The sequence below is a fragment of the Cavia porcellus genome, unplaced genomic scaffold (genome assembly GCF_034190915.1).
Source record: "Cavia porcellus strain 051 isolate PalLab524CR breed Dunkin Hartley unplaced genomic scaffold, mCavPor4.1 scaffold_27, whole genome shotgun sequence".
Taxonomy (NCBI): Eukaryota; Metazoa; Chordata; class Mammalia; order Rodentia; family Caviidae; genus Cavia; species Cavia porcellus.
The window spans coordinates 26,468,415-26,488,616 of NW_026947510.1; the positions used below are offsets into that span (position 1 = coordinate 26,468,415).

A 20,202-nucleotide genomic window follows, 5' to 3' on the forward strand; every position below is an offset into this window, starting at 1 on the left:
CTGGTTAGTTATCGCTAGAGGGGGAAATTACAGTGAAGAGCAGACTTACCACAGGAGCTCCAGGGTATTTCAAGAATGCTGTTCATTCATTCTAGGGAATAGGATTTCAGTCAGACAGTGAAACTTCCTTGATAATGCATGCATCTGGTCTAATTAACTTAAGTTCAATAAAAGCACAGGTGGTCAAGGATGCTGGGTCAGTAATCAAACCTGCTGAAAAGGATGCAACCTCGACAGGTAAGAGCAATGGTGAGACTTTTCACCAAGAGCCCAGAAACACACAACTCTGGGCAGGGCGTTTAGGAAGCAGGAAGCTCAAGGAGGAGTGAACAGGTTCATCTCTCATATCTTGAGAAGCTTGTGGGCTGCCACACAAACACTACACACGTCTTTGAGAAGCCATGAGGGTGGACTGCTCTAAGCCAAGACTAGGGCTGAGAAGATTTGGTTAGGACAGGGAAAGCACAGGAATGGGCAAAATCTGGTGCACTTTTTTCAGAACCTGTATAAGTAGCAGGTTGTAGTTTGGAAGGGTTCCGATTTGCTGAGTGAAGCGTACGTGGAAGTTAAGCATCCTGGCTCTGTGACCACTTCAGCCTGTACTCAAGGCAGGCAGGGCTGCACAGCTGAACTGCTTCACAGTGGCAGGTTTCAGCTCCTTTCCAAACATCCCTCTCAGGCACCTTTCTCCCCCAAATCATTGTGCTACAGCTAAACAAATCCTGTTATGAAAAACAAAACTAACCAAACAAAAAAGTATAAAAATCCTGGCAAATAGCCAACTCAAACTGAGAACTGAAACTTGAACTCCATTTCAGTTTTGATGTTTAAACAGAGAAATTAATGATTGGGCTATAAGCAACACACACCATTTTCATCAGAATTCATAAGCTTAATTACAGTGAAACTGAAAGCTAATAATTTCTATGTTTTATCCCTAAGAGGCTAGTTACCATGGAAATCTCACTTTCCCTTTTGTCTTCTTAGAGCATATTTATACAGAAAAGGAAGAGGAGTATAAACACGACAGAAAGATTAAACAAGACAAGGCACAATTTGCTACAAATATTTTACATTTATTATAAGAATACAAAAAAAGAGGTTTTGCAGACTCATGAGTGGTGATCGGTCTATTGGAAAAGGAGGCTATTCAAAAATGGTCTAAGTTTACAAAAGTGATGAAGTCATATTTTAAAAATGGGGGAAGCAATTAAACATCCTACAATGTTAGCCAAAATCCAAAGTGGAATTTTTCTCAATGTAAAAACTAATAAATAAATGTTAAATACAGGTCTCAGTTAAAAACTGATAAAAGACAGATACCTGCTTTACATAGTTAGCTTTCACTTTCAGACTTGTTTACAAAGCCAGATAAACTCAGATGATGTTTGTATGTTTTATACTTGAACTTTCCAGAAGAAGCACCCAATTTTCCAGTGTTTCTTTTATCTACTTAACAAATATATTATTTTAAAACAACAAAAAAAGATTAAAGGTGCTTCAACATGACATTAAATGACCACACACTGGCACTAAAAGAAAACTTTGTTGGTCACAGGAGTGCTTTGCTCACAGGCTGCCTGCAGACGGGACATACCCGGGAACAGGCCCCCCTCCCTCCTCATCACCCTAAGTTCACCTTCTAGGAAAGGGAAGAGTCAGAAATTGGAAAAGTCGTATTTCATAGCCACGTGCTGTGGGCCTGTACTAGGAAAACGGTAGTGCCTTCCCACAGTCACACGATAGGCACCATTTGTATGTCTTGACTTTGCTTTCAATTTGCCAAGGCTCCTAAACAAGTTCGAGCTGTTCATGGGACTTGGACAACTTCATTAACTTCTCTTGTATTTATCAGACTTTGCTTTTCTTAACCATTTGTAATCACACACACAAAAAAAATGACCTGAGAGACTTCTACTCTTTTAGGGCCCTTACCAGAAGCCAGACCAAACCAAACCAAAAAGTACAAATGGTAACATAAAGTCAGCAGAGTACGCACCACCAACCCCCGCTTTACTCAGCTGCTCAGTGAGGCCATCTAAATTGTTATGTTTAGACATAAACATAAAACCTACAGGTGTCTTACTAAAGAAGCCATTTCTTATGAGAAATCTCAATGGTTTATGAAGGAGAATAAGTACTAGAAATGGCCCATTGGTTCTATGTTCCTGTCATCATTCCACCTTGACAGGATGAAATTGGATAGCTAACATGTTGTTTAGCAAAGTGAAATGTTCAAGTGAACACAGAATAATAGGAGTTTTTCTTCTTTGGCCATTTTAGTTATGAGAATGAAGTTTCCCTGTATCTTTGGTTTTTATTTGATTCTCACAGAATCTGTATTTAGGATTGAATTTAGACTCTATAAAATATTCTTGAAGGAAATGCAGTGAATCTTCATGGACTCAATCTTTTTGAAACTAAAGACAAAACTAGTGAATTCCTTTGGAATGTGTATCTATCCTGTATGCTGCAGATGTGAAAGGTCTAGAATCTCAGGAGGAATTATGACAATCCCTGTTGTTGGGATGAGACCTTTGGTGGATTCAGTCTTCTAACTGCAGCTGGAGAGCGATTCTGCCTGGCAGGGATGGGGTCTCCACCGCACCCAATACCCTAAATACAAAACCTGCTGCACTCTGGGTTAGGAGAAAACATTCATAGGTATGTCAACCATGGTTCTGGGACCTGACCCTCTGTTTTTGTACACTAGTCTGGCATTTCTTAAGAGCAGGAAGGTAAATCTATTTCTACAAAAGTTAAGTAATTTGTAAGAGGAAAATTCCTATGTAAGAAGATGTCTGACTTTTTTTCCCCTTTCAGGATTTACAAAAACAGCATGGACTGGTAATCTGGCAAAGACTGCCAGGGTAATTTTTTCACGTAGAATATACATCCCAAATTTCCTCTCAGACTCTTAAGATTTTGTATTCAGGGCATTTAAACACGTGGGCCTCACCTGGAGGTGGGGGATGAAGCTTTTTTCCCTTTGAAGATGGTTCAGACTACTCACATGAGACTTCGAGGTTGTATTATTTGACAAGTGCTACATGAAGAAAATACTAGTGAGTTTGGAATCACGTAATTTTTTTTTTTTGTATTCAGATTTTTGTTGCTCCAATGTGGTATGGGGATTTCCTTCTTAGTGCCATTTTATATCTATCCTGTCTGATGCAGCCCATTGGTATCTGACCTGCGCTTTTAAAATACAGTCTGATGTCGTATGCCTGGGTGAGCTGCTTAAGTGGTAGTTTCTGCAGGGGCATTTTAACTGACAGAAAGGGGAAAGTGGTGTTTCTGCTGTCTGCTTTGATGCTTATAGTTTGAAATCTGGCTTCTCACTGTTATTTGACAATCTGCTTTGGGGGGCATTTAGAAGGCCCTTATTCCAGTACTAAAAACATTCCCTACACATAAGTAAAAAATGTGATGTTTGGTTTTTTAGGAAGGCTCTGTTTTAGGGAACTGTAGAGTTGATGAAGTAATGCAGTATTGCTCTGGGGTCTTCAGATTATGGTAAATTGGCTTGTCTGAGATTTAAGATTTTGTATTTGCTGTTTTTATTGAAGCTATGAATACTGCATAAATGAAATACTTTCAGACATTTGCTTATAGGAAAGTGAAGGAAATAATAAAAAAATTGGCATAAAATAATGAAATGGAAAAAACTGAATCTGTCCAGGGGGTGAAGGTAATTAGTGTTTCAGGACTGCTTTGGGATGGGTAGAAAGTCACCTGACCAGTTTAACAGGACAACAGGCTGCTTCCCCTGGCACATCTTCAGAGTAGCCTTGCATTTCTCAAAGCCTCCACTAACATGTAACAAACCTGCCACCCACTCATGCTATCTCTGCAGCAAGGGCTACAACCAGATCTTTGCATGCTCAGCTGTGTAAAACACGAAGGTGGTCACTTACTGAGTGCACAGGCAGCCTCGGTGAGTGGGTGCCTGAGTGGTCCTGTAAGGCGGGGGGGGGGGGCCCTGAGCGCCTAAGGGGAGGAAACTTTAGTTAGGGCTACTTATGATGTTATTCAATACAAGCTGCTGATAAATGTTTTGTTTGTTTAAAACAAAAGATCAGGAAACTGAAGATGAAGGAAGGAAATAATAACCAGAAGTAAAAAACAAATACCAGAAAAATGAGCTCTTCCAGTGTTCTGTGCACCTGACATGAATAAATAAAACTGAAGGAAAATATAAAATTCTGCTACCAGAGTCATTTTTATCACCTAAAACTTTATTACTTTGCATCTTGCTGGTCCCAATGATCATGATTGGAAAGCTAGTTTAGAAACTTAAGACTGAATTTAGAATGAATCTCAAATATTTTCATTTGGGGTCCTTACAAGTTTGCTGGCAAGAGAGTAACTAAATGTGTTATACTACAAGATATACCAGTAATAAAATGAAAAATAAGAATATTCACAGTTTTCTTGCAGCACTGGCCACCCTACACATAATGTGTACTCAGCTACCATTTAACTGAGGAAGGGCTGCATCACCATCACTGCAACCTTACAGAAAAACAGAGCAAAGGCCACTCTTGCAACAGTGGCTGCTTACAGAGATGAGAGGGAGCATAAGAAAACCAAACCCATATCCAGTGTAGTGCCCTTTGGGAAAGTACTGCAGAGAACTGAGAGGCGTGCAATCCTTAATAGCACGCACGAAGCTCCTCAAATGCCCTTCTGAGAAGCAGCTCCCGTTAGTAAGTACTGCATGCTTCTGTGGGCAGGTCAGCCCTGCGCCATTCTGCCCTGGTGCTGTTAGGCTTTCATCTCCCATCCTTCTTCTGTCCTGGGTCTTACCTAGCTGTGCTATCTTCCAATTGGCTGTAGGATGTTTCTAAGATTTCTTTCCCTCAAATGTAACCTCAATTAGGTACACTTAATTTGTATTTTCCTATTCCCTGCTGAATTCTGTTTTATTAGAGTAGACCTCCACACTGTAAAGTCCCCCTGTGAGTAACTAGGAGGAACCATTTGGTCAACAGTCAAAATGCAAAGTGCGACTTTTCAAACAGAAGACTTTAGTCCACATTAAGTTCACTCTAAACAAAGATTTCTAGTAAAGTATGAATAACCAGGTATCTTGGTTTAAGAACTAGTAAATATAATTAATGCAAGTGTAAAGAGTTTGAAAAGTTTGAACATGTAAGTGGAGGATGATGAGTGAAATGTCCCCCAGAGCAGCAGTATCTCTGAGCTGCTCCTGATGCAAGGAACAGGGTTTTGGTCAGTGCAAGAAAAGGGCTACACACTGACTGGCAGGTGACATTTTGCCTCTTTTGGCTCCAGGGATCTTATTTTCTGTAGGAAAGGATGTGGCCTCATGGCACTGTTTTCCTCTGGCTTCAAAGTGACACTGTCCAAATCTTTGTTCCACTTTAATCTTCCCACCTTCTCTGTAGGCTGCCCCATCTTGCTTAGAATAACTAGTTCTTCCCTCTTTTGCCATGTGCAAGCTTGCCTCAGTATCTCATTAACACGTACACTGAGGCCCAGGTGCATTCCTCTTGTGCAGTTTAAAGTGACTAAGAGTTTAGCATAGCAGGACATCTCTACTGTTGAGGAATCTCAGTCCTTATTAGGCAGCTAAATGATTCTTGTGTAGGCATTTACACTTCTAACAACTCAGAATTTAATCTCTGAATCAGTATGAGGCAGCAGGATGATTTTCAGAAGGTACTAAATGTTTAAAGTTGAATTATGGCTATGCTATAGAGTTTACACTTTCTGTAAAAGCATCATTTTTTAAATGAGAATTTTATGAGACTTTAAATTTGTACCAATAATTCCTTCAAGTAGGTAATCTTGGTACAAGAAATCTTGACTTTTTAAACTAGTTGTCTTCCTTTGCAAAATAAATATGTAGTTCTGAATTTTCTCAAATGTAGTGTTCAGAGCTGATATGAAACTAATCCAGTCAGAGAAAAATAAATTAAAATATTTAATAAAACAATTCTAGTATGTGTAAGCAAATCAGTAATAGAAGAGGTAACACTTTAATGGTAAACTTTCATGCTAACTTAATAAAGTGGAAACATAAACTTACATTCATATAAAATCTTTGATTCCATTTAAGATATTAATACATAAAGAAAACATGTCTTTCAATCTCTTCTCTTTGTTGTTCTTTTTAGTTTGCAGAACCATGTTTTATGTGAGGGTCCTGACCTCCAAACATGAAAGTCTTTCTGTAACCCAGAACACTACTAGTAGGCAGCCAGTTCTGTTAGGAAACATCTGAAATGTTAGCAGTACATAAAAGAAGTGTGTGTAAAAGGTAAGGCGCTGAGGCAAACAAGAACTTTTCAGAAGACACCAATTAATTTCACTTCAAATGACAGATGGCCACAAAACAGTATACAAAATAGAATACCAGGTAACACTTCTAAAATATCTAATGACTCACAAAAATTATGAAGTGGTCCAGCTGAGATAACTCTGAACAACATTGATGTACAATTCAGAGATGTATTTGTCCATCCTGAGTTTTGTTTATCCCGCTACAAGTTCCTCAGTGTGTGGCACATTTTATAACTAAAGCATTTTGTTCTTGACACATCTTCACATCAGCATTATAAAAGATATTTGAGTGGCACTAACTAAATTTCCTAAAATTGTATGATAAAATAGAAGCAGACAGGAAAATCATACTGTGACTTAAAATTAAAACTATTTCAACGACAAGGCATTTTGGTTTCTTTCCAAAATAACCCTATGGTAAAAAACAACTGTGAAATGTGCTTACTGATACTTAAAACAATTAGGCTTTGGGCTACACTGATCTGCTAGTAAATATTTCACCGACACTGTATTTATGAGAAAATGGTCAAACATGGATGGGGAACTTTACTACCCATGTCAAATTTGGGAGATAAGAGAGATAATTACATGAGACTTTCCAGGGGGACCTTGTAGCAGGATGGGCTGAAATACAGCCTCAGTTTCTGAAAATTTAAACAAGACCTGAAATGTTTTTTATTACATTTCTGGGAAAAGAGTATGTTGACTTTGATAAGTTACCTTAGATTACATAGAATAAAAAATTGATTTAAAAAGTTATTTCCCTGAAAAAAATGATGCACTACCTAAGTATATTTCATAAAGGCTCCTTGGTGAGTCAAGGTAGAAAAATGCAGGAGGAAGTCAGACTGCCTTAGTTCCCCTGCCATTAATTCAAGGAATTATGAGTGGAGCTGTGCCTTAGTGATACATGCAACTCTTGGATAATCCATTAATAACACAAAGATTTGTGACTGGACTTAATTACATCCAGATTGGTGGCAATTTGGTTGGTTGCAATTGTTTTCTTACCAAACAAGTCACAGGATTTTGTGCAGTTCTGAAGCCTCCTTTCCCTACATCAATTGCAAATTCAAATTAGTATTTACATGTGTGCTTTTTGGGCATGGATTAGCTTCCTAAAGTACATAATTCCAATAATTATCAGTGACAGAAGGGATGAATAAATTATGCTTCAAGCATGACAAAATTAACACTAAAAATGGCTTGCATAAGCCTTTCTTAATGCATGTGCCTATATTAAATTTAATATTCCATAAAACTGATACGATCCCAAAAGACTCCCAATGAGTTATTAATCTTGAACTGTACCACTGCTTGCTTTGGGACAAAGAATAAAATAGAATTTAAATGCTGCAGATGTCATGATGTTTTTGAAAAGCTTTTTAAATTTAAGCACAGAGTTATGATGTGAATTGCAAATTCTAATAGCCTGGATGAGTGAAATATCAATGCCACGTTCACTCTTTATACCAGAATGCAAGGATTAAGCTTCAGGTCTTGTTCACAAAATTAAAGCCCAAACCATCATTCTCTTTCCACGATAAGAGCTTAGTGCCAAGGCTGCTGAGTGATGAGACGCTTTCTTTTTTATCTTTTTAGCAAATAAGGAACATTACAAACAGATTCACCTGGAAACACTGAAAGAAACAGAACTCTTCTACTTTTACATTTGAAAGCTGACACTTAATCTTAATTCATGAGTCTGTGCTTTGATTTACGATGGTGCATGCCATCAAAATACTTCCTCTTCTTTACAATATTTGACCTGAGAGAGAACCATGCTGATTAAAAAGAAGTTGCTTTATATGTTGTAATATACTTTTGATGACAAATTTATTATGTTTTCATTTTAGTCTGAATGCATTAATCAGTAAATGTGTACAAAATTTGCAGAGATTGAAATGAGAAACACAAGCCATTTTTCTCTTCGGTATCCCCATCTATACCCTTAATGAGTGGTGCGAGTTCTGCACAATGATATTCACATGCAGCAAATACCTGGAGAAGGCAGAGGAATTTTCTGTCCCTTAAGCTTTTCCAGTGACACAGACAAATCATCCCCAAAGTGATGCTTACGTGGGCACAGGCCTGAGCACTTAAAAAAGGCTTTCAGGCCACATTTACCCCTGAGCATGACCATGTCCTGCACATGCATTTATCCTGAGAGGCGACTGTATATGGTCATGGGAACTCCTTGCATGCAACTAAGATTTAGCACAACAGAATCCTAGTTTCAACTCTGTGTTATATTTTATCTATATAAAACATCATAAGCACTGTGCCTGAAGACCTGTCAGCTATTGATAAAGACTTCCAGGGAGCAGTGTAAGGGCAAATGAAGAGGAAATGTGGAAGCAGGAGGGCCACCCCCAGGTCTTGTTCTCGTTAACATTTACTTGACTTCTGAACCTTATATTTCATAGGCTCCTGCCTTGCTCTTCAGGTGTGTGTGTGTGCCGGCGCACATGAATGTGTTTATGAACAAAAGTCAGGAATGACAGCTCTGAAAACTGGTACAAATGAAGGGAATTACACTCTAGGGTACTTCCTCTAAAATGAAGATACTCAACTAGAAATACATCGTTATTTCTGTGAATTGTATATTGTAGTGTTTCTGAAAGAATTTTTCGTTGTTGTTGCCATTAAAAGGGATCCATGAAATCATGGAACATCCCTTCAGACCTTTTGGATGAATGTAGAAAACATAAAAGGGATAGGTGGATGTGTATGTGTTTACAAAGGAACACGTCTGATAAGAAGGCAGATTTTACGTCTCTGTTCTCTACTCTGATGAGCACGCTAGCTGCCTTTTTTCTCCCAGATGGCCCTCCTGGTCACATCTGGTTCTTGCTGTCCAGCTCTCTGTAACATCCTTTAAAAGCAGCTGCCTAAACACTAACCATGTGTTCTTTGGGGATACTGCATGCATTATTTTCTGATGCTCAGACTGAGGAGGAGGAAAACAACAACTTTAATAATGCAAGAGCAAGATAGCTCTTACTGAGTTTTTTTCTGGTTAAAAAAGAAAAGAAAAACCTCGGGAGATCCACGTAATTCCCAACACAAGATTATAATAAGGTTATATTCAAAGGTATGATCCCTTGGCAGAGTAGAAAGCCCTGTGGTTGGAATGTATCCTGCAAACATATATTACCAATGCAGTTTATAGCACCAGCTGAGTAGGTCTATGGCAAAGACAGCAGCCTGTGAACTGTGCCTGAAGTAGAAAACCTTTGAGAAACAACAATGGCCCTACATGTTACAAAGATGGATTTTTAAAAATTCTTTCACACATTTAGAGCCTGTGCTTTCTTATTTACAATGGCCTGAAATGGCGGTATTATTCATAAAGCCCTTGGTAGGACTATTTCTTGAATAAATTTGATTGACATATTTTAAAGTGGAACATATTTTTAAAAACCCCAGTTAATAAAAAAATAACCTTAGAAGATGGCTGCAGGTAATGTGGTATAAGCTCATTGTTAATGAGAACAACAATATTGTTTTGCTGGACAGGGTCCTGAAGGCAAGCGTGGCATGCTTCTGTGACTATGTGATTTTCCTCTTGATGATATCAAGCTCTCTCAGAAGCTCATTGAATTTAGGGCGATTTTCAGGCTTATAATCCCAACACTTCATCATAATTTTAGCGATATCTTTTGGACAGTGCTGAGGGGCTGCCAACCGGTATCCTGAAGACCCAAGAGAATAACAGAGGCTTTAGAATGCAGATAAGCTATAAATGTTTGCAGTTGATAAAATTTAGTGCCTTATGTTGTAGGTATAATACAAATAAAAATAGATTTTAAGGCTCAAAACTCTTTCCTGTAGGTGCTTTGGAATTTAATATTAGAGCCATCACCTAATTCAAAAAACATATTTTTCATTCGTCAGAAAGACTGAAGTATGATATGCATATACAAATGAATTTTAGTTGCTGTATTCGCTTCTAGAATTATAATTTGTGGGCAGTCTTAAAAAACCGTCTCTACAACTTATGTTTTTGAGGATAAAGACAGATGAGGATTTTATAAACACTCATTCAATAGTGAGATGAAAATGAGTATGAGTCATATTTTTTTATAAGCGGCTGTCTGGCAGGGTCCCAGTCATGTGCTGGGTGGTGTGTACATCTGGTTAGGAAGAGGTTATATAGGAGAGGTAGGAAGGAGGTTAGAAAAGCATTGTCCTACACTCAGCTAATTCTACCATCATAACCCTGGCTCCCTTGGATACCAGCTAGGGCTCCACTATTTATCAAGAGCCATCTTTTGGCTCAATCTGTGGACCAATGAAACAATGTGATCATTACCTATTTATTCCCATCTCGGATCTGGGAGTACTCTAGTAAGTATGTTCCCTGGCCTGATGCTATAAGACATTTTTTGGACCTCTGTTCTTTTATTTCTGCTTCTCTTAGAACAACAGAATGGAGGGGTGGCCCTGGGTGGAGGGTGACACAGGGTTTCTTCAGAAGTGTTATTCCTGAGACTAAGAGCATTTCGGTCAGCAGTACTGCTAAGGGTTGATTTGGTTTGGAAGAAGCAGGAGGAGGTTGTGGAACACTATCCTGTTGCCCTTGAAGACAGTGAGTGGCACGACACTGCAGCTATCCTGCTAGGCAGGGAAGAGATGCAAGGAAAGCCTGGCTCTCTCCATTTCCAGTGTGTTGTGATCCTTTAAAGTGCTTCTCTTCACTGTACATGGGGGACATGTTAGACTACAAGAAGTTTAACTTGAGAGGCATACTGTGTCTGGCCATTGTTCTTTCCCTTCCCCAACAAAAACTGCCCAGCCTTGAGACAGGTCCTTGCTCAAATTGGTTTTGTTCTGCTTTTCCTCTTACACTGACTGGTATTCTAAGTAAAATCTGTAGAGCTCTTGGCTTTAGGGCTGCTTCTGCGATTCTCCTTAATGCTGAGCACTCTCAGTTGAGATAGTCAACCACACAGGGCCCAGAGAGGCTGTTTCATCTTTGAGTAATGATTCATTCTGGAGGCTGGCAAGTCTCACATTGCAACAGAGTAACAGCCACACCACCCAAGGGATTCAAAAGCAGACTGGATGCATCTCACATCTCTGCTCTCCTTCTGTACCCTCACAGCATCGGTAGCATCTGATGCCCTGCCAACCTAGCCAGTGGATGCCCACCCACGTCTTTGCTCACCTCTCTCCACTTGCTCTCGCGCTTGCTGGTTTGTCATTCCAGGGTATGGACAGACCCCTAAGCTGAAGGTCTCCCAGAGGAAGATGCCAAAGCTCCACACGTCACTTTCAGAACTGTATCTCCCTGCAAGGGGAACAACAGCCGGAACTACGTGAGACATAGCAGTGACTGTTTCTGTTTATCACACGAGCACACATTATCTTGTTTTCAAGGATTTCCTAGGAAGCCAATGGCCAATTGTCCTATTTTCTTTACTGGTTTTAAATTTAGGACTAGAAATGTTACCAATTAAGTGAACAATCACCAGGCTGTTGGTTTAATCAAGCCAGCTATGAAATCACCCTCAACCCTACCAAAAGAACAGATATTCAGCAAGCATACCACCTTACCTCCCTATGGTATCTGAATGAGATGAGTGATTTTATTATAGAAAACAAACTTGTATATATCAATGCTTAGAAGATTAAATAGATTGAATTCCTGCAACTGTTTTCTGCCTGCATCATTTTCTTTCCACTAAATTTACAAACAAACTTACAGCAATAGGAAAGTTTCTTAACTTCAATTTTTTTTTTTTGCATTTCAGTGTTTACAGATATTCTTACATGCTTAAAGGTTTCATTTTCTCCATTGATAGTTTCATTTATGGAACATACATTTTTCTTTGTGCTTTGAATAAAGTAGAAATTAACATAGCTAGCTGACGAAACAATTTCTTCAAATTACATGGTGTCTTGTTTTGTCAAAATATCTTGGTGCACCTGTTTTATTGAGCTATATGAGCTAAACTCTTAAAATTCATTGTTTTTGATAGCCTTCAGAAGAAAAGAGATAAAAATCAAATGTCTTTAGGAGATAATGTGATATCAAGGAGGGGTAATAGAAAAATTCTTTCCAGTTCCCAGAAGAAGGATTTCCAAAATTCTTCCAATTTGTTTTTATTTAATTGATGTACAGGACACACACAACTACATTTCATTTGTAATCATAAAGTTTTCTTAAATGATTTCAATTTCTATGCCTCTTGTAGCTTCTTGCCTTAACTCTGTCATTTCAGCATTTAAAAATGTCCCTCCTCGAACACCATGCTGCTTTAAAATAGAATAGCATTTTTGTTTTCAAGAAAGTAGAATGAAAAGGAGAGTGTGTCCGTGCTGTGGTAACTATTCTAAGTCTGCCGTGTATTTACTGATGATCAGATCCGGCTGTGTGAAGCAGCTCCCTTCTTAGTAGAGAGTAATTAAGGACATTCACTGTGCTGCTTCATGGAAGATTAGTTTCCTTCTTTGTGTATCAGTGCTTTTCATGTTTGGCATCTAATAATTTAATACTTTAGATGAAAGTCATTCAGTGGCTACAAGTGAAGACTAATTTCTTTTTAAAGCTATCTAGAGTTAATATCTTATTTTGTAGATAATATCTAGGCAGAGAAGAAGAAAGGAACATTGTATGTAAATCAAAATCACACTCCAGAAGTGAAATTTATAACAACTCTAATTCTGACTTGTGAACTTGACTTTGCTGAATAATTTTAGCAAGCCAAGACAAGTCATAATGTAGAGTATAGGATTTTGTGGTTCTTCTCTCTCTTGTTTCACTCTCATAATACTCTTGCAGATAGAAGGTATTATCACCATCATCTTACAAGTTAGAGGGGACAGGCAGAGAATGTGGAGATGACTTCCCATGGCCTGCAGCTAAGGACATACCTGATTCTGGACTGTCGACTAAAGTCCTGCCTCACTTGCATTTCAGTGTAAACCTGTTATATTCCACTACTTAAAGCAGAGATTACAGTGGTTCAGACAACTAGGTTGCAAGTGCAAAGATTTCAACAACTGACAAATACAATTTTATTTCTTAGGTGGAGATGAGAATCATTTTTGCCCTGGACAAACAGCACCACTGGAGAAAGCTGTGATTGAGGATGCTAGTGACACTTGTCAGTCTGCTTGCATTCTGAATTAAAAAGCAATTGTTGGGAAAATACACACACATAAACAACTGGAAAATCTTTGAAAACAAGATGAATATGATAAGAATATTTGCCTCTGGGAAGGAAAATTATGTGGCTAGAGCTGAGGTACATTGTAGGACCTTTAGGATTGCCCAATTTTCTTAAGAATATGTATTATATTTTCAAAAATTAACAACATTAACCAAATGAAGTTTATTCTATACCCCTAATCCACAGTGCAGAGAGGCTCCTTTGTTGGGAGGCTTTTCCTATCTACCCTAAAACCACACTGCATGGGAGATCTGGGCAGTGTTTGAACAGCTGGAGGTAAGAGTGAAAAAAAGAATCACTGGGGAGGAAAAGGTTCTTGGACATGAGGTTAAACGTGTCCATCAAACATGAAAGAGTACAGTAAGAAACTGGACTTTCAAAGACATGTATATTTTTTCTTACTTAAAAAAATGAAAGGATTTAGATCCAGTCTTTAGCATGTTAATGTTTGTAAGAACTAACAAATTTCTCACGGTAGCCTATGGCTTGTAGACTCAGGAATTTCTCCATTGGATTGTATAATAAATACTACAAATCCGTTCCTCATCTGCCTCTTTTTCATCTGAATTATTTTGCATCTTATAAAATTAGTATTAAAGATGGCTAAACAATGTCTCATTGTAAATTGAAAACTTCATCCTTGTTTTTATTAAAAAGCATTTAGGTCTGACTGTTAGAGGCATCTGAAGTTAGAACTTTAATTTGTAAATACTTTAGCCAGGTTCAGTTAAACTAAAATATACTGCAGTCAAGAGGTAAAACTGCTTTAAAATAGCAAAAGGATTTTTCTACCTGTACAAGGTAGTGAATCTGGTTAACAAATTCCAGAGAGCTGTATTTTACTGGTAAATTTTTAGGGACTCTTTCAAGTCCAGTTACAGCTTCCTTTCCATTTAAAAATGTTTTGTCATCGTTTATCCTGTGATTGTTCCCTTCAGTAATATAACCCTAGAATAATAACCATACCACAAAAGAACCACCATGGAAATTAGTAGGACTGCCACTGTCTTCAGATTAGAATGTACATTGGTTTAGTTAGTAGGAAATGCACAGAAGTCTCTTTTGGTGGTACATGGAAGACAAAGGGTGAACTAGTATTCCTATGGCATGTGAATTAACCCTAACCACCTTCTAAACCAATTACATTCAGAAGCCTTATCTGGAAAACATTTGGTGATTACTCAAAAAGTCAAAGATAAAATCACCATATGGGTCTGAGTATATACCTAAAAATAATTGAATACAGGCACTCAGTGAACCCTTGAACACAACGTAGCACTATTCACAACAGCCAAAATGTGAAAACTGCTCAAATACACACAAAACGGATACATGAATAAACAAACTGTGGTACACCCACAGAATGAAATATTATTTAGTCTTAAAAGGGAAACAAGTACTGATAATGCTCAATATGAATGAGCCTTGAAAACAGTATAGTAAATGAGAGAAGCCACACACAAAAAATCCACATATAGAATCCTATGTACATGAAACATCCAGAAGAGGTAAATCCACAAAAAAACGAAAAGCAGACTAGTAGCTGTCAGTAGCTGGTGGGCAAGTGAAGAGAAAATGTTTAACCGGGTAATTTTATTTTGGAATGCTGGGAAAAAAAAACCCTGAAACTAGTTGTAGATACTGGTTGCCCAACTTGTGATTAACAAGTTACTGAATGCCATTGAATTATTCACTTTAAAATGGTTAATTTCATCCTGTGTGGATTTTATCTCAATTCCTCAATAGCTTTGGCTTTCACTTAAATTAAGGCATTTATAAATTCCTTGTAAGTTTGATGGGGTAATTTTTCACTTTTAGCCCACAAAGTATCATTTTTATAATATTTTTATTAACTCCTAGGTTTATATGCTGTTGCTGCTAATGAAAGTGTAACTTATAATTTCATTTAAAGCACATTCCAGTGTTTTTTTTTCTGAATTCGTAAGCTGCTACCCAGCTCTGTGTCCATTTCATCCTAACTACAGATAATGCAAGCTATACTTACTTCCACCTCCAAGGACACACAAAGTTCAAGTGAAAAGAATCCCTGCTGTTTTAAAATTTAACTCTCAACTCTGCTTTCTTAAAGATTTATGTAAATTCTAGAAACTGCGAGGCTAAGAAACTTGATTTTGGAATGAGAAACTAAGGAATCGATTGACTTGATGTCCAACATCAAGGAGAAGTCCAACATTAGATAAGGTTATTGGATCAATTATGACATTCAAAGAGATGCAGCAACACTTTCACTTATATGGCATCTCTTAAAATAATTATTTTTGGATAAAAGAAGCTCTGCAATCTATATCATACTTAAAAGTGCTTATGTCTGCATTTTTCATCTAGCAATCCCACGTACCAAAATTGGACCAATAATTTCAATGAATTAAGTTTGTGTTCACATCTAATCAAAGGACGAGCATTTATATATTATTTGTGTTCATCCTCCACTCATCCTTACTTGGAGTCTTAACACTGTAATATTGCTTGTGACTGTTTCACGCTGATACAGTTCATTTTTACCAATAAAAAGGAAAAGGCATCCGTTCTTACCATAATTAAGAGCTTCGGGTGCTGTCCATTTAATAGGAATCTGCTTCAAGCCAGACGATGAATACACGCCACCTTCCTCTTGACGAGACATTCCAAAGTCACTGATTTTCAGAACATTATTTTCACCTACTAGGCAGTTTCTTGCAGCAAGGTCCCTGGGTTATAATAAGACACAGAAAATACCTATTAAAACAAATTGAAAGTAGCTTTCACATTTATGGCTTCCACATTTTGCATTTTTACATTTGCAATGTATTTATAATGAGGTTAAGAATTGTGATTGTTAATGCTTCTGATTTACCAGTCCTTCCCAGCTTCTCTGTCATATGTAAAAATCATCCACAAGAACATTTACATATGGAACAAGCCACAGGTAGTTTTCTAGGCATCACATATATTTCCAGTTAAATAGAAAAACACTGATTCCAGCTAAATAAAAAAAAATACAGCTAAGAGATACAGCTATCATCTTTTGAAGTCCTGTAATGTCTCCAATGTTTAGGTTTTATTGGTCTTGTTCTGTACTGTTTTGTTCAATTTTATTATGCCTGATGATATAGGCAATTCTTTTTAAGGTAGCAAGAGGCATTATGGTAACCATTGTTGATTACCTTGTATTCTGTTTTTACATCATGTACTATGTCCATCCTTTGTTTTGACTGACTCTGCTTTGTTTTGTCACATTTGGTTTTATTCTCTTCCAAAAAAAAGTAATAAGAACTGTGGGAATAATAAAACCTAAAATGTGTAACTGTTTTTGTTAAAAAGAGAGGAAAAGAAAGTGCTGTAAAGGATACAACTGCAAATGTGTTCAGGTGTGTAAGATAGATGACCATATTACTAAGCTTTTGTTGGATCATTGAACACAATTTTTTGCAGTCTGTTTGAATGTCTACTTTGTATGCTTTAATTTTGTAACTTGAACAACTATTTCTAAGATGACAATATGTAATCTATTTACTAGTGATTTCTATTTATTTTTTCAAAATTCTGTTTTACTTGTACCCTTTCACTGTTTTTTGTTTTTTTTTCTTTCTTTAAAATAAAAAAATTATTAGTCATTAACCTTGAAATATAGATATGTAACCTTTTAAATACTAACTTATTAGAGTGTTTCTATGTGAGAGGAATGATTTTGAGCTGTATCCATTTACCAATAAAAGTCTCAAATTTATCCTTATGTCTAAGTAATACTCCATTATATAAAAAAATCACATCTTTTTATTCATTTCTCAGTTAATGGATGTTTGTAATAACTAAATCTTAGCAACAACTCAAATTGTGCTGCTGTAAACATGGATGCACATATATCACTGTGGTATGTTTTTTTTTTTTTTTTTTTTTTTTTTTTTATTTAAGAGGAAAAAGAGAAAAACACAAAACAGAACAAAGCAGTGTAAGGTTACACATAATACATAACTACAAAAAAAAAACATAACAGTAAGAAATCACCTGTTAATAGATTACATAATATCATCTTGGAAATAGTTGCTCAAATCACAGTATCAAAGAATACAAAGTAGACATTCAAACGGAGAGACTGCAAACAGCTGTGTTCAATGATCCAAAAACATTAATATAGTCAGCTATTTAACATCCCTAAACACACTTGTTGTTATATCCGTTAGAGCTCTTTTTTTTTTCCCCTCCCTCTCTTTTTTATAACAAAATTTATACATTTTGGATTTTATTACTCCTCAGTTCTCATTACTCTCTTGGGGGGGAGAGAATAAAGTCAAATATGACAAAACAAAGCTGTAAGTCCAAACCAAGGATAGACATAGCACATGATGTAGAACAGAGTACAAGGTCATCAACAATGGTTATCAACATTGTCTCTTGTTTCCTTAAAAGGAATTGTCCATCTCATTAGATATTATAAAGCCGGACAAAACAGTGGAGAACAAGACCAATAAAACTTAGGCATTGTGAACATTACAGGACTTCCAAAGGAGACAATAGTCAAACCAGAATGGGCATCTTTGTGAATCTTATTGCCTTCAAATTAGTTGCCTATACCTTCAAACTTGCTACTATCGCACAGAATGGAACAGAGTCTAATCAGTCAAAACAAGATCTTGGGAGTATTACAGGACTTCAAAACAAGTTAATAGGAGATCAAAAAGAGTTACTACTATATATCCTAATTTTTTAAGTTTTTCCCTTAATTAAAATAAACATAAGAAATAGCTAAATAATTTTTTTTAAAGAATAGTAGTTACCATAGTGTCTGTCTTTTTCCTTAAAATATTTGGATAAAACTTCATATACTATAGCTTCAAATATTTCCATATCAAAAAGCCCAGAGTAAAGCCTTTCTAATTAATAAGTGAAAATTTTATAAGGCTTCAAGGCCACATAATGGGGAATCATGATTATCACATATTTTTATATATTTGAATCATTACTTACATTAGGGAAACTATTCGGTATTCATACATGCGAGATTGATTTATTTCACTTATGAGTATGGTCTCAAGCTGCGCCCATTTATTGATAAATATCTCAATGCGATCCTTCTTTATAGCTGAATAATACTCCATTGTATAGAAATACCACAACTTTTTTATCCATTCCTCAGTTGATGGACACTTGGGTTGTTTCCAAGATCTGGCGATTACAAATTGTGCTGCTATAAACATAGGTGCACATATATCCCTGTGGTATGATGCTTTCAGTTCTTCTGGGAATATGCCTAGAAGTGGAATAGCTGGAATAAATGGGATTTCCAATCCCAACTTTTTGAGAAACCTCCAGACAGATCTCCACAAAGGCTGTACCAGTCTACACTCCCACCAACAGTGCAGGAGAGTTCCTTTTTCCCCACAGCCTCTCCAGCATTTGTTGTTGTTGGTTTTCTTGATCCTGGCCATTCTTTCAGGAGTGAGATGGTATCTCAGTGTGGTTTTAATTTGCATTTCTCTAATGACCAATGATGATGAGCATTTTTTCATGTATTTATTTGCCATTTGCATTTCTTCATCTGAGAATTGCGTATTCATCTCAGATGCCCATTTTTGGATTGGATCTTTGAATTTTGAAGGTCTGAGTTTTTTTAATTCTTTATATGTTTTAGACAAGAGTCCCTTGTCTGAGAGAGAGTTCACTAAAATCTTTTCCCAGTTTGTGGGTTTTCTTTTCACTATGCTGGAGATTTCTTTTGACATGCAAAAACTTTTTAATAAGAAGTGGTCCCAGTTATTGATTCTGGGAAGTATTTCCCGTGCAGTTTGAGTCCTATTCATGAATTCTCTACCTACTCCTATGTCTCCAAGGTTTCTACCCAATTTGTCTTCCAATAGATTTAGCGTTTCTGTTTTAATATTCAGATCTTTGACCCATTTAGATTTTAATTTAGTACATGGTGATAGACATGGGTCTAGCTTTAGTTTTTGGCAAATGGAGAGCCAGTTTTTCCAGCACCATTTATTAAAGAGACTGTCGTTCTTCCAGTGAACCTGCTTGGCTCCTTTATCGAAGATAAGGTGGTTGAGTGTGTTTGTAGTTGTGGTTGTATCTTCTAATCTATTCCATTGATCTTCAGCTCTGTTTTGATTCCAATACCATGTTGATTTTACTACTGTTGCTTTGTAGTATAATTTCAAGTCAGGGATTGTGATGCCTCCTGCTTTGTCTTTGCTGCTTAGAATTGCTTTTGCGATTCTAGGTCTCTTCTGGTTCCAGATGAAATTTAGGAGTGATTTCTCTAGATCTATAAGGTATGTTGATGGTATTTCTATTGGGATTGCATTGAATCTGTATAAGAGTTTTGGGAGAATGGCCATCTTCACAATGTTTGTTCTTCCTATCCATGAGCAAGGGATGTCTTTCCATTTTCTGAGATCATCTTCAATTTCCTTTTTCAGTGTAATATAGTTTTCACTGTATAAGTCTTTCACTTCTTTCGTAAGAGTAATTCCTAAATATTTCATTTTTTTGCTTGCTAATGTGAATAGTCCAGTTTCCCTTATTTCCCTCTCTGTGGTTTTGTTGTTCGTGTATAGGAATGCTATTGATTTCTGAGTATTGATTTTGTATCCAGCCACATTACTGAATTTATTTATTGTATCTAAGAGTCTTTCAATGGAGCTTAGGGGGTCTTCTATGTAGAGTATCATGTCATCTGCAAACAATGACAACTTAACTTCTTCTTTTCCTATCT

General features: G+C 36.9%; 1 protein-coding gene across 12 annotated transcripts in view; it reads right to left on the reverse strand.

Moving 5' to 3' along the window:
- The window catches only part of LOC100723598 (tyrosine-protein kinase Fer), a 449,398-nt gene that overhangs the window by 95,043 nt on the left and 334,153 nt on the right, over positions 1 to 20,202 (reverse strand). For 7 of the 12 annotated variants that reach the window (XM_063238110.1, XM_063238104.1, XM_063238122.1 and 4 more), the window contains 3 exons: positions 16,041 to 16,195; positions 11,480 to 11,602; positions 1,056 to 10,004 (listed from right to left, as the gene is read on the reverse strand). In XM_063238110.1, coding sequence (XP_063094180.1) covers positions 9,862 to 10,004; positions 11,480 to 11,602; positions 16,041 to 16,195 — 421 coding nt within the window. In that variant the 3' untranslated portion in view covers positions 1,056 to 9,861. Of the gene's footprint in view, positions 1 to 1,055; positions 10,005 to 11,479; positions 11,603 to 16,040; positions 16,196 to 20,202 lie in introns of those variants that run through there. The other 5 variants (XR_010043814.1, XM_063238109.1, XM_063238107.1 and 2 more) reach the window with 1 other exon arrangement.